This window comes from Malurus melanocephalus, unplaced genomic scaffold (assembly GCF_030028575.1).
Source record: "Malurus melanocephalus ecotype Western Australia unplaced genomic scaffold, MMel_1.1 scaffold_1435, whole genome shotgun sequence".
In the NCBI taxonomy this organism is placed as follows: Eukaryota; Metazoa; Chordata; class Aves; order Passeriformes; family Maluridae; genus Malurus; species Malurus melanocephalus.
Genome location: NW_026624667.1, coordinates 21,400 through 35,661, shown reverse-complemented (window position 1 = coordinate 35,661; position 14,262 = coordinate 21,400). Strand labels below are relative to the sequence as shown.

At 51.7% G+C, this 14,262-nt stretch overlaps 2 protein-coding genes across 2 annotated transcripts in view; one reads left to right on the top strand and one right to left on the bottom strand.

Annotated features, from left to right (window-relative positions):
• Nucleotides 1-4,195: 4,195 nt before the first annotated feature.
• LOC130586974 (serine/threonine-protein phosphatase 2A 55 kDa regulatory subunit B beta isoform) lies at nucleotides 4,196-10,132 on the top strand. The gene is made up of 5 exons (XM_057387913.1): nucleotides 4,196-4,370; nucleotides 5,235-5,399; nucleotides 6,766-6,935; nucleotides 7,667-7,758; nucleotides 8,239-10,132. The coding sequence occupies exons 1-5, from the start codon at nucleotides 4,211-4,213 to the stop codon at nucleotides 8,516-8,518; spliced, it is 867 nt and encodes a 288-aa protein (XP_057243896.1). The 5' UTR covers nucleotides 4,196-4,210; the 3' UTR covers nucleotides 8,519-10,132.
• Nucleotides 10,133-10,929: 797 nt separating this feature from the next.
• The window catches only part of LOC130586973 (transcription elongation regulator 1), a 17,089-nt gene continuing 13,756 nt past the window's right edge, over nucleotides 10,930-14,262 (bottom strand). Inside the window, exons 11-14 of the mRNA XM_057387912.1 lie at nucleotides 13,675-13,854; nucleotides 12,738-12,821; nucleotides 12,361-12,461; nucleotides 10,930-12,019 (exon numbers count right to left, since the gene is read on the bottom strand). Coding sequence (XP_057243895.1) covers nucleotides 11,818-12,019; nucleotides 12,361-12,461; nucleotides 12,738-12,821; nucleotides 13,675-13,854 — 567 coding nt within the window. The 3' untranslated portion in view covers nucleotides 10,930-11,817. The remainder of the gene's footprint in view (nucleotides 12,020-12,360; nucleotides 12,462-12,737; nucleotides 12,822-13,674; nucleotides 13,855-14,262) is intronic.

The window sequence follows — 14,262 nt, the reverse complement described above, 5'->3', positions numbered from 1 at the left end:
TGCAGCTCAGGGCTGTGACAGAGGATTTGCTGTTGGTGTTTGTCCCTCTGGGTCAGCACTGCTGTTCTGCTCCTGGAAGTGCCCAGCAAAGAGCACAGCTCCTGCTTTCCATGGTGCTGGGAGGTTAAACACGCTCCAAGGGCTCGGGTTAGCTTATTGATACCTGCTGTGGTCCCTGAGGACCGGAGATTGAGGAGTCTCCCACCAGCCCCATTTGCTCTAATGTTTTGATGATTTTACTTAGACAGATATTTACATAGCTGTGCCTGCTTTGGTGTAAATCTGCCTTGTAATTGTCCTGTGACGGGTGTGCTTTGGAGTAAAGCCACATCCATCCATGGTTTCATTTGCAACTACAGACAAGTGAAAAGGGCTTTTAAATGCGCCTTGCTGCAATAATTTCTCACCCATTTTGCTTAATGTTTTAAATGCACTTGATGAACATCATCCTCTGAGGAATTTCTAACCCACATAGTGCAGAAGGAATATTTAACTCCAGTGTGTGTGGTGAGGTGTTTACTGACTTTAGAAGATCTCTGCTGATTTGAATGGCCCCCAGTCCAACATCTGCAGCCCTCTGCCCTCTCGTGTAACAGCCCCAGCACACTCCTGAGTGCCACTCCTTGCCCCTGTGCCTGGGATATATGTAGGAGATAATTAACACAAAATACTAATCTTGTGGTGGCATTGGGCAGTCCCAGAATGCACCTTATGTGGATGGGAAATGAGTGCTGGGAGTGTGCCTGGAGCAGCTCAGCTGCTGGGGCAGGTGGAAAATTCACCGGATTTATCCCTGAGCTCTTGCTCTGCTCCCTGATTTGCCAGGGACTGGATTACAGTTYCCTTCTCGGAGACTCAAGGCTGGGGTCAATCCGAGCTTCAGTTTAACTAATCCCACTTGACCAAATGCTGGCAAGGCTGTGGAGCACACGGAGCACTGGCTGTGCTGCTGTGGAGCAGAACTGCCACGGTTCAGCTGGCACCAGAGAGGGATGTGTGCCCTGCTCTAGTGCAGGAGCAAGGAAAGGTGTCCCCATGTGCCAGGGACAGCCTGGCAGGTCAGGGTGGGTACAGCCGTGTCCATCAGGGGCTCACAGGGGGAGCTGCCAGTCCCACTAACCTGTGAGGTAACCACAGAGCTGCAGCCCTGCCAAAGTGGGGATTGGGGAGACAGTTAATGGATTATTCACTGAGATTTTGATGGCTCCTGCTCTGGTTCAGGGTAGGGTCCCAGTGTAAGTCCAGTGCAGTACATTGTGCCCAGAGGGTTTCCATGGGGATAACTGGCAGCAAAACCTTCCTCACCACTTCACGGAAATGTGTGGGTGCTCCCAGTGCAGTCAGTCCTGTCACATTCACAGCCTTTGGGGTTTTTTGGCCTCTGCTCTGTCCTGTGAGGATTGCAGCATTGCTCTCACCCTGCGTGCAGGCGGTTATGGGATGGGTTGGGTCCCATCCCCTGCAGGGCTGGAGGGCAGCTGCACATCCCCAGCTCAAACCTGGCACCTGCGGGCTTTGGGAGGTTTGTGACTGTGCCATCCCAGAGCTGAACCTTTGATCCTTTCCCCCTATGTTGACCTGTGTTTTGCTGAGGCTGCTGCCCTGTGGCACTCCTGGGAAGGAGATGAAGCATTCCCAAGAAACAGAATCTCTGATGGCACAGCCCCATCCATCATGGCACTGTGAATGACACAGAGCGTGGGCACACAGAGAATGCAGTGACAGCGTGGCAGATGATGGGAGGGGAACCCTGATGGGCTGAGGGCAATCACTGCCACCCTGTCCCCTGTGCTGGGGTGTTGCACTCAGGGCTGGAGCTGGCACAGGATGTGCAGTAGCAGTGGTAGGAAGGGACAGGACGTGCCAGCTCCCTCCACCCTGACCACGGAGAAAAGGAGTTTCACAGCTCGAGAGAGGGGTTGGAGTCTCCTGAATGCAGGACAGGGAAAGCCTTCAGCACACACAGGGAGAGGAATCGAGTGTCAGGCCTGCTCGGAGTGAGGGGAACATCTTCTGCAGGGGGTACCTGCTGAAGGCAGGAATCAAAATTAAGATTTACCTTATTTTAAATGAAAAGTGACCGGCATTGGCCCCTTCCTGAAAGCAGGAACTAATTCAATTTATTAGTGTTTTATTTTATTTGACAGTCTTTCTGTGTACTTGATGCACTTTGTTACACTGAATTATCATTGAATAATGGGTGGGTGTGACACAGAGCCTGCCCTGAGGWGGGCTCTGGAGCTGGAGGGGRATGCACAGGGAGATCTCTGCTGTTSAGGATTGCTGTGCACTGCTGATGGAGCTGAGTGGGTTGGACAGACCCTAACCTGACCTGTCCCTGCTTCAAAGAAACAAGGCTCTGTTCCATTTGCTGTCACGTTACCCCGTTTGTTGGTGACTCCACTGTGGCTGAGGCATGGCTGGGCAGCTGCTCCCTTGGGCTGTCCAGAGCCAGGACCCCCTGTTGTGTTGGGAACAGGCTCACCATCTGCTCCCAGCAAAATCCTGACTGCTCCTGTCTCAAAGTTCCAGTGCTTTCGGGGTTAAATCCTTATTTCTGATACCCTTAAGCAGGAGCTCGCAGCATGTGGCCATGCTGTTTTCCATATTTCAGTGCAGATTCTTGCCACTGTAGCAGATAAATATCCCTGCTTTAGCAAACCAGTTATGGATAGCCAGGTCTGTCCCTCTTGTGGGGTTTTACCTGGTGATGGGCCAAGTCCCAGACATAAAAAGGTCTTCACGGGACTTAGCCCTGACCTAATGTGTGGAGAATGTTCTTGGTTAAGAGTTTGTGGCAGCTCTGTGGTTGTGTGTGAGTGCCCTGTAGGAATGAGCAGGAATTGTGCTGGGGCACCAGGAACTGCAGGCACCATGGTGTTGGATTGCCTGGACTAGGACAGGAACTGCTGGAGGCAGCCCAGGGTGTGACTGCAAACTGTGCTGGGCTGCACAGGATCATTTTGCTGAGCAGGATCCCTGCCCCAGCCCTGGCTGCGTTGTTTCCATGCCCACTGTAGCCATGGACCCTTTCTCTTTGCTCAGCCATTGTGTTCTGATGTCACACTGACAGGCAGTCCCTGTGGTCCCAGAGCAGACACGAGCTGCTGTCCCAGGTCCCAGCAGGCTGAGCAGAACCCGTCAGCACAAACGATGCATCATTGCCTGTGTCAGGTGGAATTAGCAGGCAGGCTCGTCACATTAGGCTCAGGCTCTGAGCTGGCAGCACCAGTGCTCTGTGTCACTCGAGCTGGCTGTCACTCCTGTCCCCACCTCTGCAGCCACGGGAAATGTCTTCAGGCAGCAGACAGATAACAGGAGTAATGAGGTAGCTGCAGGGAACAAGTCAGTGGCAGGCAGGAGCACGGACTGACACATTCCTGGTGTATTCAGTTCCCTTCAGAGCGCTGTGTCCAAAGTTATTGCTGACCCCACTCCTCACACCGTGGTCTCCACTGCATCCCCCAGCCCTGGCCGGGCTGTGCTGATTCCTCTGAAGGCAAACACACCCAGCTCTGTTCCTGCTCCTTCCCTCTGTCCCTGCTGTGTGTCCCTCACTCTGTCCCTTCTCATCTCTTACCTCCATCACTTCACTGAGGCAAATGCAAAAAAGTTAAAAGAAAAARTGTGCTGACCTGGCAAGAAATGTATTTGTGTTAGAAATGCTCCTGGAATTTCAKATCCYGGCTGACAGTGACGAAATGAGGCASAASAGGATTTTTGGTTGTTCTTGTTTCAAAGCTGTAGTTGCTGTAGCAGGATCAGAGCCTGGTTTACTGGGCTCTCTCTGCTTCGCTGTGCTTGAACCATCCTGGAGCTTCTCTCAAAATTAGATGGGTTTGGGTCTGCTTGTCCTTCTGTCATACACTTGGGAAGGCRTTGGGTTTCCCTGGAGAGAGCCTGTTAGGAGGGGGTGGGTAGAAGCAGCGGCAGCCAGAGCTCTGTGGGGTCCCGTGGGGCAGTCCCAGTGCCGGGTGCTGGCTGTGTCCAGGAGCTGGCTGTGTGTACCCCATACCGGGATCTGTCTGTGTGTGCCCCATGCTGGGTGCTGGCTGTGTCAGTGTGTTGGGATAGTCCCCATGCTGGGATCTGGCTGTGTGTGCCCCATACTGGGATCTGGCTGTGTGTGCCCCGTGCCAGCAGCTGGCTGGGCCCTGTCCCTGGGTGTGACACTCTGCTCCTGATCCCGCAGGTGCCCGTCCTTCGGCCCATGGACCTGATGGTGGAGGCCACTCCACGGAGGGTGTTTGCCAACGCTCACACCTACCACATCAACTCCATCTCCGTCAACAGCGACTATGAGACCTACATGTCAGCSGATGACCTGAGGATAAACCTGTGGAATTTTGAAATCACCAATCAAAGTTTTAGTATCCTTTGGTGTGTGGGAGATGGCCCTGGGTGCCAGTGAGGTCCAGCCCCACGGGAACCGGGGTGCCCATGCCTGTGGGGATGGGGACAGTGGGCAGTATTTGCTCGGCCCCACACCCACTTGTAGTGCCTCAGTGCAGGAGCTTTGCTCTCTGGCAAGGCTGGTGGGGTTCAGGAGCACCAAACAGTGCTGCCCGCTCTGCCCCTGACTGCAGAGAGCACTGGGATCCCCAGTGCCATGTGTCATTACCAGGACACTGCAGTGTCACCTCTGCCCGTGCTGCTGCTGAGATGCCAGGCTGTGCCAGAGGATGCATCCAGCAGTGCCATGGAGCTGCTCCCTGCACAGCACAGGGCTCAGCTGGCATTGAGCTGCTGCCTCACTGCTGTGTGGGTGACACATTTCTGAATTTGCCTGCAGGGTCTGGTGGGATCTGCAGGTGGTAGAGGAGACAGAGCCTTGGGGAGGATGGAAGCACTAACGGTGCAGTCCCCGTTACACCCYGCAGCAGTGACAGTCACCCTCTATAAATGAGGCTGTGCCAGTCACCCTCTTAGCAGCCACATCAGGATAACACAGGRCACGAATCACTGCCCTGATTTATCTGGTGCTTCCTGCTGAGAAATCCCTGGGGCACGGTTTAGGCATGGAGAGGATTTTGGCAGTGATGGCATGTGGCTGTGGGAGAGCAGGGCGCTGGTGCCGGGCTGGGATTAATTGGGATGGATTAGGCTGGGCTGGGATGAATTGGGATGGATTAGGCTGGGCTGGGATGAATTGGGATGGATTAGGCTGGGCCGGGCCGGGCTGGGCTGGGCTGGGCTGGGCTGGGCTGTGTGTGCTCCTTGACTATCCCTGCCAGACATTGTGGACATCAAGCCGGCCAACATGGAGGAGCTGACGGAGGTGATCACGGCCGCCGAGTTCCACCCTCACCACTGCAACACCTTCGTGTACAGCAGCAGCAAAGGCACCATCCGCCTGTGTGACATGCGCACCGCCGCCCTCTGCGACCGCCACGCCAAGTGTGAGTGTGGCACCTGGGCCCTTGGCTTCAAAGAGAGCAAAAAAGGGGGTACAGAGCCCCACCTGGGCTCGGGTCTGCCCTGCCAGCTGATCCCCTGCTCCCCCAGTGTGCCGTGCCCATGGCCACACCTCGGCTGTCCCCAAAGGGAGCACCTTCCCCCCGAGTCAGCCCCACTCCTTCGGTGGAGCACGGCGATGTTTGGGTTCAGGGGATCACGGGGGTGTCGATGAGCTGTCCTCTGCTGAGCAGTCTGTGCTGGACACAGGCCCAGGGACGGTGAGCTGTGGAACAGCCCTGGGCTGCTGCACTGTGCCCGGGCAGCCAAACCCCTGGGTCTGCTCTTCTTGGGGGAGTCTGATTCAGGAAGTGGTCAGTGGTATCCCATTGGGAAATTCAGGAGATTGTTGGTATTCTGAGTGCAATCACATTGCAAGAACGAGATGCACAAACTGGGTGGAACTGAGTGCAGCCCCCCACTAACATCCTGCTTCCAGCAAGCCCCTGGCTGAATTTGGGTTTAGGGCTCCTGCAACAGGGGGGAATTACACCCCAACAGCTGCTTCTGGGCTGCTGAGCCATGGCTGCAGTCTGATTCCTGTTTTTGACCTGGAGTAAAGAAGACAGAGGAAAGCTCACATTGCTGGCAGGAGACTGGGAAATATGGAATGGCAGCTTTCCTAAATCCTGAGCAAAACGCACCCGGTGTGTTCCTGCATTTCCTGGCCATGGCTCCAAGTCTTGGTGACARTGTTTCTCAGTTGAAAATCAGAATACAGTTAAGGAGCTAACAAAATTCAGTTTCCTGACACTTGAGTAGCAGAAGCTGTTGGCATTTGCCTTTGTTTGGCACTGCCTGGTGCCACAGCAGCTCTCAGCAGCACAGCGGCCGTGGTGCCTCCCTCTCACTGTGACCTCTGGTGACATGTCCTGAGTGATTCCCTTCATCCCTCCCAAGCATCAGCTGCACTCACYTGTGGTTCAGCAGATGTGGGAGTCAAACCTGAGACAGTTCATCAAGTTCAAAATGAAAAGCAACATTGGCTTTTGGAACAAATCCATCAACAGGGACATTTAATAACTGTCAATATTTAATAAAACTGCAGGCCATGATTCATCSTGTCAGGTTTCTGTAGATGGTGAAGTCACTGCTCGGGGCAGCTCTGACTTGGCAGTTCTCTTATGAAGGTTTGTTTAGCCACATTATTTGAGGCTCCTGTGATCTGTGACCTGGGGTGAGGAGCTGACCTGAGGGAGTTTGCAGACTCAGAGCATCGTGCGAGTGCTCCCTGCGCGGAGCGTCCCGTGTGCTGGGACAGGGAGCTCCTACCTCAGCTGATGCTGGGGCTCCTTCTTTCCTCTTGCACAGTTTTTGAAGAGCCTGAAGACCCGAGTAACCGGTCRTTTTTCTCTGAGATCATCTCCTCAATCTCGGATGTCAAATTCAGCCACAGTGGAAGGTACATCATGACCCGGGACTACCTCACTGTCAAGGTGTGGGACTTGAACATGGAGAACCGGCCCATCGAGACCTACCAGGTGAGTGTGCACAGCCAGGAGCAGTTGGGCACCCTCTGAGTTCCCTCCTGAGCCACTCTCTGCGTGGCACAAATGGCAGGAATCACCTGCTCTGTGAGAGTTATGTGCCTGTAGATGGTGGAAAGCAAACAGAGTTGTTCAATGTGGGCACAAGTGAGGCCGGGGGTGAGTGAGGAGGGGACGCTCAGCTGCTGACAGCCAGGAGGGTCCGGTGGGAGCCCTGTCCCTGTCACCCCCTGCCCGGGGCTGTCCCCTGGCACTGCCCACTTGTGGAACGGGGCTGGAGGGGCTTAGAGAAGAACAGTGCTGCGGGAGGGCACAGGAGGCCAAAGAGTGACCACTGCTGCTGTCTTGGCTGGTGCCAGCTGTGCCCGCTGTGCCAGCCCAGTCAGCCGGGCTGGGTCTGCCAGTCCTGGGCTGTGCTGGTCCGTGGGGCTTTGCTGGTCAGTGTGGGGTTGTGCTGGTCAGTGCAGGGCTGTGCTGGTCAGTGCAGGGCTGTGCTGGTCAGTGTGGGGCTGTGCTGGTCAGTGGGGCTGTGCTGGTCAGTGGGGCTGTGCTGGTCAGTGTGGGGCTGTGCTGGTCAGTGGGGCTATGCTGGTCAGTGTGGGGTTGTGCTGGTCATTGTGGGGCTGTGCTGGTCAGTGGGGCTGTGCTGGTCAGTGTGGGGTTGTGCTGGTCAGTGGGGCTGTGCTGGTCAGTGCAGGATCCTCACCCATCCCTCGCCCCCACAGGTCCACGATTACCTGCGGAGCAAGCTCTGCTCTCTCTACGAGAACGACTGCATCTTCGACAAGTTCGAGTGCGTGTGGAACGGCTCCGACAGGTGAGCTGCACTGGGTGCTTGTGCTCAGCCCGGGGTGCTTTGGCTCGGCCCAGGGGACCCCTCAGGCCCTTGGCAGCCCCTTCCCTGGCCTTTGGCTGCTGCAGGGTCAGGAGATGTCACAGGGACTGTACACAAGTGGGGATGTCCGAGGGTCCTGCTCTCTSCTGGACAGAAGCAGTTCCACCTCTGGTACCCACAGCTGGAGGAAGGGGGTGATGGGTCCAGATTGCCAGAATCTGGGGACAATGAGTATCCAGGTGTTGCTCACACCAAGATGGGTGGCAGGAAGTGTGTGAGCCCTGGACAGGACTGTCGTGGTTTCTGTATGAGCCATCAGTGAGCTGTCCAGGCACAGCTGGACCTGAGCCAAATTCCAGAGCTTACCCAAATCTCATTATGCCTCTGAATATTCAGTCTCCCTCACTCACCAGCAGTTTGCTTCTGAAAAGGTGTGAAAGTCACCTGTCCTTCCCCTTCCAGTGTGATCATGACCGGCTCCTACAACAACTTCTTCCGCATGTTCGACCGCAACACCAAGCGCGATGTGACGCTGGAGGCGTCGCGGGAGAACAGCAAACCCCGCGCCATCCTCAAACCCCGCAAGGTCTGCGTGGGCGGCAAGCGCAGGAAAGACGAGATCAGCGTGGACAGTCTGGACTTTAGCAAAAAGATCCTGCACACAGCTTGGCACCCCTCTGAGAACATCATCGCTGTGGCAGCCACCAACAACCTGTACATATTCCAGGACAAGGTCAACTAGGAGGACCAGGTGTTCTTTAGGAGTCTCATGTACTGACACCAGTAAACACATGGTTTCAACTGTTCCTTTTCTTTCTTTCTTTTTTTGTTTTCCTTTCCTTCCTGTTCTTTGTCGGTTCCTGCTCTGCAGATTGCGGTTGTGCAGAGGAGCACGGGGGCACCTTGGGGACACCCCCAGACACCAGATTGACATGGGRAGAGCTGCAGGGCAGTGTGGGGTGTCAGGCCTGGCTGCCCCATGTCCTCAGSATGTTCCCAGGCACTGCTGGGGTGGCASTGACCCTCTGCCAATGSCTCGGGGGTGATGKGGCAGGGGAAGGGACACCGTGGCCCCTGGCCAGCTCTGGGGGCAGTGGTCCCACTCCACTTGCTTTAAACCTGATCCCAGAAATATTCCACCTGTTGTGTTAAAGACTGGAATGCTGCCTCCCTTTGCCATTTTCCACATTTGTATTTTTATTACAATTATTTTGTGTTTTACCAACAGAGACAGCAAAACCAAACGTAAAATGAAAAAGTTCAGTTTTGCAGTGGACAAGCTTAAAGGGGGAAGGGGGGTATGTGCTGCACCCCCAGGAGTGTCTGCTCCAGCCAGGCTGGTCCCCCCAGCCCCCAGAACCCTCCTGAGGATTTGGCTTTGTAGATACTGTGGTGCCTTCTTTGGTATATGAAATACCTTTATAAATGATGCTTCCGACCTGCATTGATCGCAAACCAAACCAGTCCTGGGCTCTGCTGCAGTTCTGGGCTTTGCTTTGGTCATTTTCCTCATTCTGTTGTGAGCTCTTGCATGTSGTGACTGACTGTATCTCTCTCTGTCTCTTTCTCTCTTTTTTAATTAATTTATTTATTTATTCAATTTTTTAAAAAATAAAGTATCAGTTGCTAATTTATGACCTAAAAAAGAATCCAACTGTATATTGCTGTTAGCCCCTTACTCTGTCAGAGAGAGGCTGTCTGCAGTCCATTATGRTAACAGTGATACTAATAATAAAACCAGTAACTCTTTCTCTTTGCATGGCGAGGCTGCCTCTTTCTGGTCCGCAGATTGGTCAGGTCCCTCTTGACTTGAGCAACTGTTCTRTAAAAAACAGATTGACTGGATTTTCTGTAAATCTGAAAACTGCTCCCGCAGCAAGAAGCAAATGAAGTCAATTCCAAAATTCAGCACCATCACTTTGGCAGTGGCTCCACAAGGGTGACCCTGCTGCCGTGGGGACAGCGGGCACTCCCAGCACCCACGGCCTTCAGAGATCAGGACACGATCACCAAGGGCCTGGGACAGCCTCTCTGCGGGCACCATGAGGATCATGGCATGTCCCAGCCTGGGAAAGGAACTGCAACACCCCCAGAGCTCACGGACTGCACGGAAAATCCCGGAGCTGGTTGGACGCGGGGACCTCCTGCGCGCCGCTCTCGGAGSAGCCATCCCAAGGGAAAAACAAAGTGCACTGGCTACGGATTTATTCCAAGGGATGGCTTTMAGGAGTAACTTTTTTAAAATGAAATGGTAAAATAAAATAGCAAGAGTAAATGAACCATTTTATAAGAAAATGCTTTTTTCTGGTTCTGTAAGGAAAGGCTGCGCTGTGGTGTCAGAAGTAAAGTTGTCCCAAACGTGTCTGTGTGGAGTGGATGTTGTTGTGCCTCGGGGCAGGGATGGCTCTGCAGGGTCCAGAGGCTTCTGGGCTGAGGGGGGCAGGGCTGTGCTGATCAGGGATCACAGGGGTCCCCAAGGCCAGGGATTCTGGGTCCCTCTGAGGATGTCCCAGGGTGGGGCACTGTGTAATGGGGCCCTGGAGATTCCTTCCCCTCTGCACAGGAGGAACCCCAGTGCTCGATACAGCCCTGCAAGGCAGCCACTCCCTGCCCATCCCTGCCCTCATTCGGGGCTGTTCCTGGTGATGAATTTCAACAGCAGCCACTAATTAGCAGCTGCAGGGCACGGACTGTACCGTCAGGGAGATGTTCCTCAGACACTCATTTTCCTTCACATTAACTGCAGGACCTTAATCAACTGAAACAGCATGAACCCAGCCCACTGGGTGCGGTGCATCCTGGAATCCTGGTGGATCTGRCTGTTCCACCAGGCAGACCTAAATTCAGCTTTTTTCCTAAATTGAGTTTCTTTCCCTTTGTTAATCTTGCTTGGATTTAATCTCTGCCCCATTGGGAGTGCTTGGCCACAGAGGGCTCATATTTAAGCAAGAGGCAAAAGAACGAAACAGGAATAATCACTCTGCTCACCTACCTTGCCCACATGCTGACCCCACACTGCTCACTGCCCTGGCCCTGTTCTGCCAAACACAGCCAAGAACGTAGGCAGTATCACTTCCGTCCTTTGTTTTACTCATACATTCACAAGTCCAACAAAATCYAACAGAAACTGGGATTAGGCCTGTACAATCCATATATAAAAAGGGTTGGTTTATTGTAGTTCAAATACATAAACTGAACAATCCCAACATTTCAAAATTAAACTTTAGAAACACAAGTTTAACATTCAAAACAGGAGTATAGTTTACAAGAATTGCCCAGAGGGGGTATTATGCACAGTCTAATCCAGAAGTATGTAAAGATCACTTTATYGTAAATAAAAAGGTGTTTATACAACCGTCCTGGCCTGCTCGCTCACCTCTGGCATTTCCAGCTTCGAGCAAGAGTTATYAGACAGAACTTCACTTGGGCAGAGCAACCTGACTGCTGCACATCGATGGCTGGGGGCAGGAACAGAACAGCTTGTGAACAAACCTGGTTTGGGCTCCGAGTCCCTGTTCTTCACTCAGTTCTAACCCTGGCTTTAATGGATTTAGCTCCATTCACAAGAGTGGAAGCAGAGAACTGGGACTGGTGTTTCCAGAGCAGGCTGTCAGTGATCAATAATTTAAGCTATGAGAGCACACCAGCTCAGCCACGGACTGCAGGAAGCAGGAGGCWGCTGTGGCACACATGGAGGGCGCGCTCAAACCACAATGGGATCAGCCTGTGGATCACAGGGAGGACACTGCTGAGAGGGAAAGCCCAGGTACCAGACACCCACACCTCACACACACGGCCCTGCAGTCACCAAACAGCCCCCATTCATCAGTCATGCTCCAATTAACTCATAAATATCTTTAACATGGGCTTTTGTTGTTGCTGGTTTCCCCCCGCAGAGATCATTTTATGTTCACTATTGCTGCTTCTGCCTCTGCTCCTCAGATGTTTGAATATATTCACGGCAATGAATGTGTGTAACCTGACAGATGGCTCATGCAAGCGTTTGGATTGAACAGACCCGTGGCTCAGGAGCAGCCCGAGCTATTTGGTGGTTCTCCGCGTGGGCTCGGAGGCGGTGGGGGGYGGGGGAGGCCCGCGCCGGTCCAGGTCATCCATGTAGGACACGATCAGCTTGCGCCGCTCCTCGGGCACGCAGTCCAGCACCAGGTACCGCTTGTCGTTCTGCAGGATCTTCTCCACATCCTTCAGGTGCTGATCAGACTCCTGGATCAGCTTTTTGGATCTGAAAGCAAGGGTGAGTCACTGCTGGGGTGTGTCCGGGGGGCTGCCCCACCATAAGGGAGCTCAGGGAGCCAWGGACAGCCAGACAGGAAAGGTGCAGGGCCTTGGCCATCCTCTGAGCTGGAAATTCATCATGTCAGCTTAGGACTGGGCATGTGTAACCCTGCTCTGGGCACAAAAAMCACAGGCTCGTTCCCTACACCTTGTGCTGTGTTCATCAAGCATCATRAAAGACTCTAGTAACTTAAACTTGTGCTAGGAAAAAACAGACATCAGTTTGCTGCTGTTTGTATGGCAAAGCACAATAAAAGGCAAGTCCTGCACTAGCATCACATTCCCCACCTGTAYGTGATGAATTTGGTCTCTTTGAGCAGTGTCCTGAAGTCGGCTTTGGCAGTGATGTATTTGTCTCGGATGTATTCCTCAAACTCCCTTTGCTTTTTCTGAAAGATGAAAGATAAATGTAAACCCCAGGTTGCAGCTCCAGTACTTCCTGCAACTGAACACCAGCATTAATTACATGTTAATTACACTTTTCCTTATGCTCGATAGTCTTTGTTTTTAAAAATTGTATTTATATAACTACCATAAAATTATTATTTATGTAACTACTAACACCGGTGTCCACACAGAGCAAAAGCCACTGCTGCAGCCCCCAACTCACTTCTCTGTACCCTGCACCACATTGCAAGTTACCAAGAGTGCTGCAAACCACTTACCCTGTCACTCGAAGAGAATTTAATGCATCTTGGATCTTCTTTAATGATTTTTTTCACTTCCTTCCATGTTGATGTTAAAGTTATCTTTCAAAAAAAGCAAAAATAGGTAAATTAAATGTAGAGYAGGTTCTAAGAATATGGAATGCAAACACTACTAATCTCTGAGGCCTTCAAATACATCCCAAGTCCACTACAAAGTTGTTAACTGTTGGGTTCTGATTACTCCTACTATTACATTTGTATTTTTAAAACTAGTTGATTTCACATAGTGACTCTTCTTTTGTATTTTGAGATTGCATTTTCAGATCAAGGTCCTCCAAATATAATTTACTTTCCAAAGTCTTTTTCTTGTACAATTAYGTATGTTAATGTGTTGTTAAAAATTACCTGCAGAAAACTTGCCTCTAAACTAAAATAAATAATACATTAAGAATCAGGTAAAAACCTCCAGGTGAAATGAAAGCTGCCTTAAGTTGGCACAGAACTAAAAAAGAGGACACCTCGCTAAYCCCAAATGCACAGAAATTGGGATGGAGTCCACAGCATGAACAGAGTAAAAGTTCAGGCTCAGCAGAACATCAAAACAGATGAATGGGTAAGACCATTCTGATGGCCCTCATGCCAAACATCCTAAATATCTGAAAGAGCCAGACAGTGAAGAGTATCAAATAACTCAGTGCTGAAGCAATAAAGAGAAGATGAAAAGACTACTGATTAGAAGTTTATATGTAAATTAACTGCATGTTCAATCWAAGTAACACTCCAGATAAAAAGGTAAGGTAACATAATGCACAAATTTTGTTATGAAGGAGAAAAGAGWGTGGTGAAGCAAAGAAGCCCTGGAAATAAAACCAAAGCAATCAGATTGTGGGACAAAAAAGARTAAGAAAAATCCCAGTGGACTACAAAGACTGTCAATTTGAACAACAGTTCTTACCGCTGAAGTTTCATCCAGAAGTTGCCTGAAATGTTCCCTCTTCTTTTTGGTAAGTGCCTCAATGTGTTCATTAAAGAGCTTTTCTTTCTCCTCTCTCTCGAGCAGGGATCCCGACTCCCAGCGGTGATCTTTGCGCAGAGTCCTCCTGGTGTCAGACCAGGACACGTCTGAAGAACGCACCTGAGCCAAAGAGAATTCGTTTTTTAACCAGTTTTGCTAAAGTTCACTGATAAATTATTATAGGCTTATTGTTTTTATCTTGTTTAAAGGTAAGGTTAAAATCAAAGATAAACCCTCCGTTTTTAAGGAGAATGTAACAGGTTCTGCACAAACACTGAACAGGCAGCAGCAGAAGGAATCCCTCTGCACTGGTTCGGAGCAGACGGAGATAACCTCACTGAGCATTCTCAAAATCAGAAAATCAGAAAATCCCAGCACTCTCCTTCCTCCTCTGTGTGCTCACTGGGGTGCTTGGAAAGCCAGCCTCAGAGATCATCATTTCCAAAGACAGCAGGATCTCTGCAGTGCCCTGCTTCCAGCCTGGAGAGCACCCTCCAGAASAGAGCCCTAAATGCACAGCATTCTCTT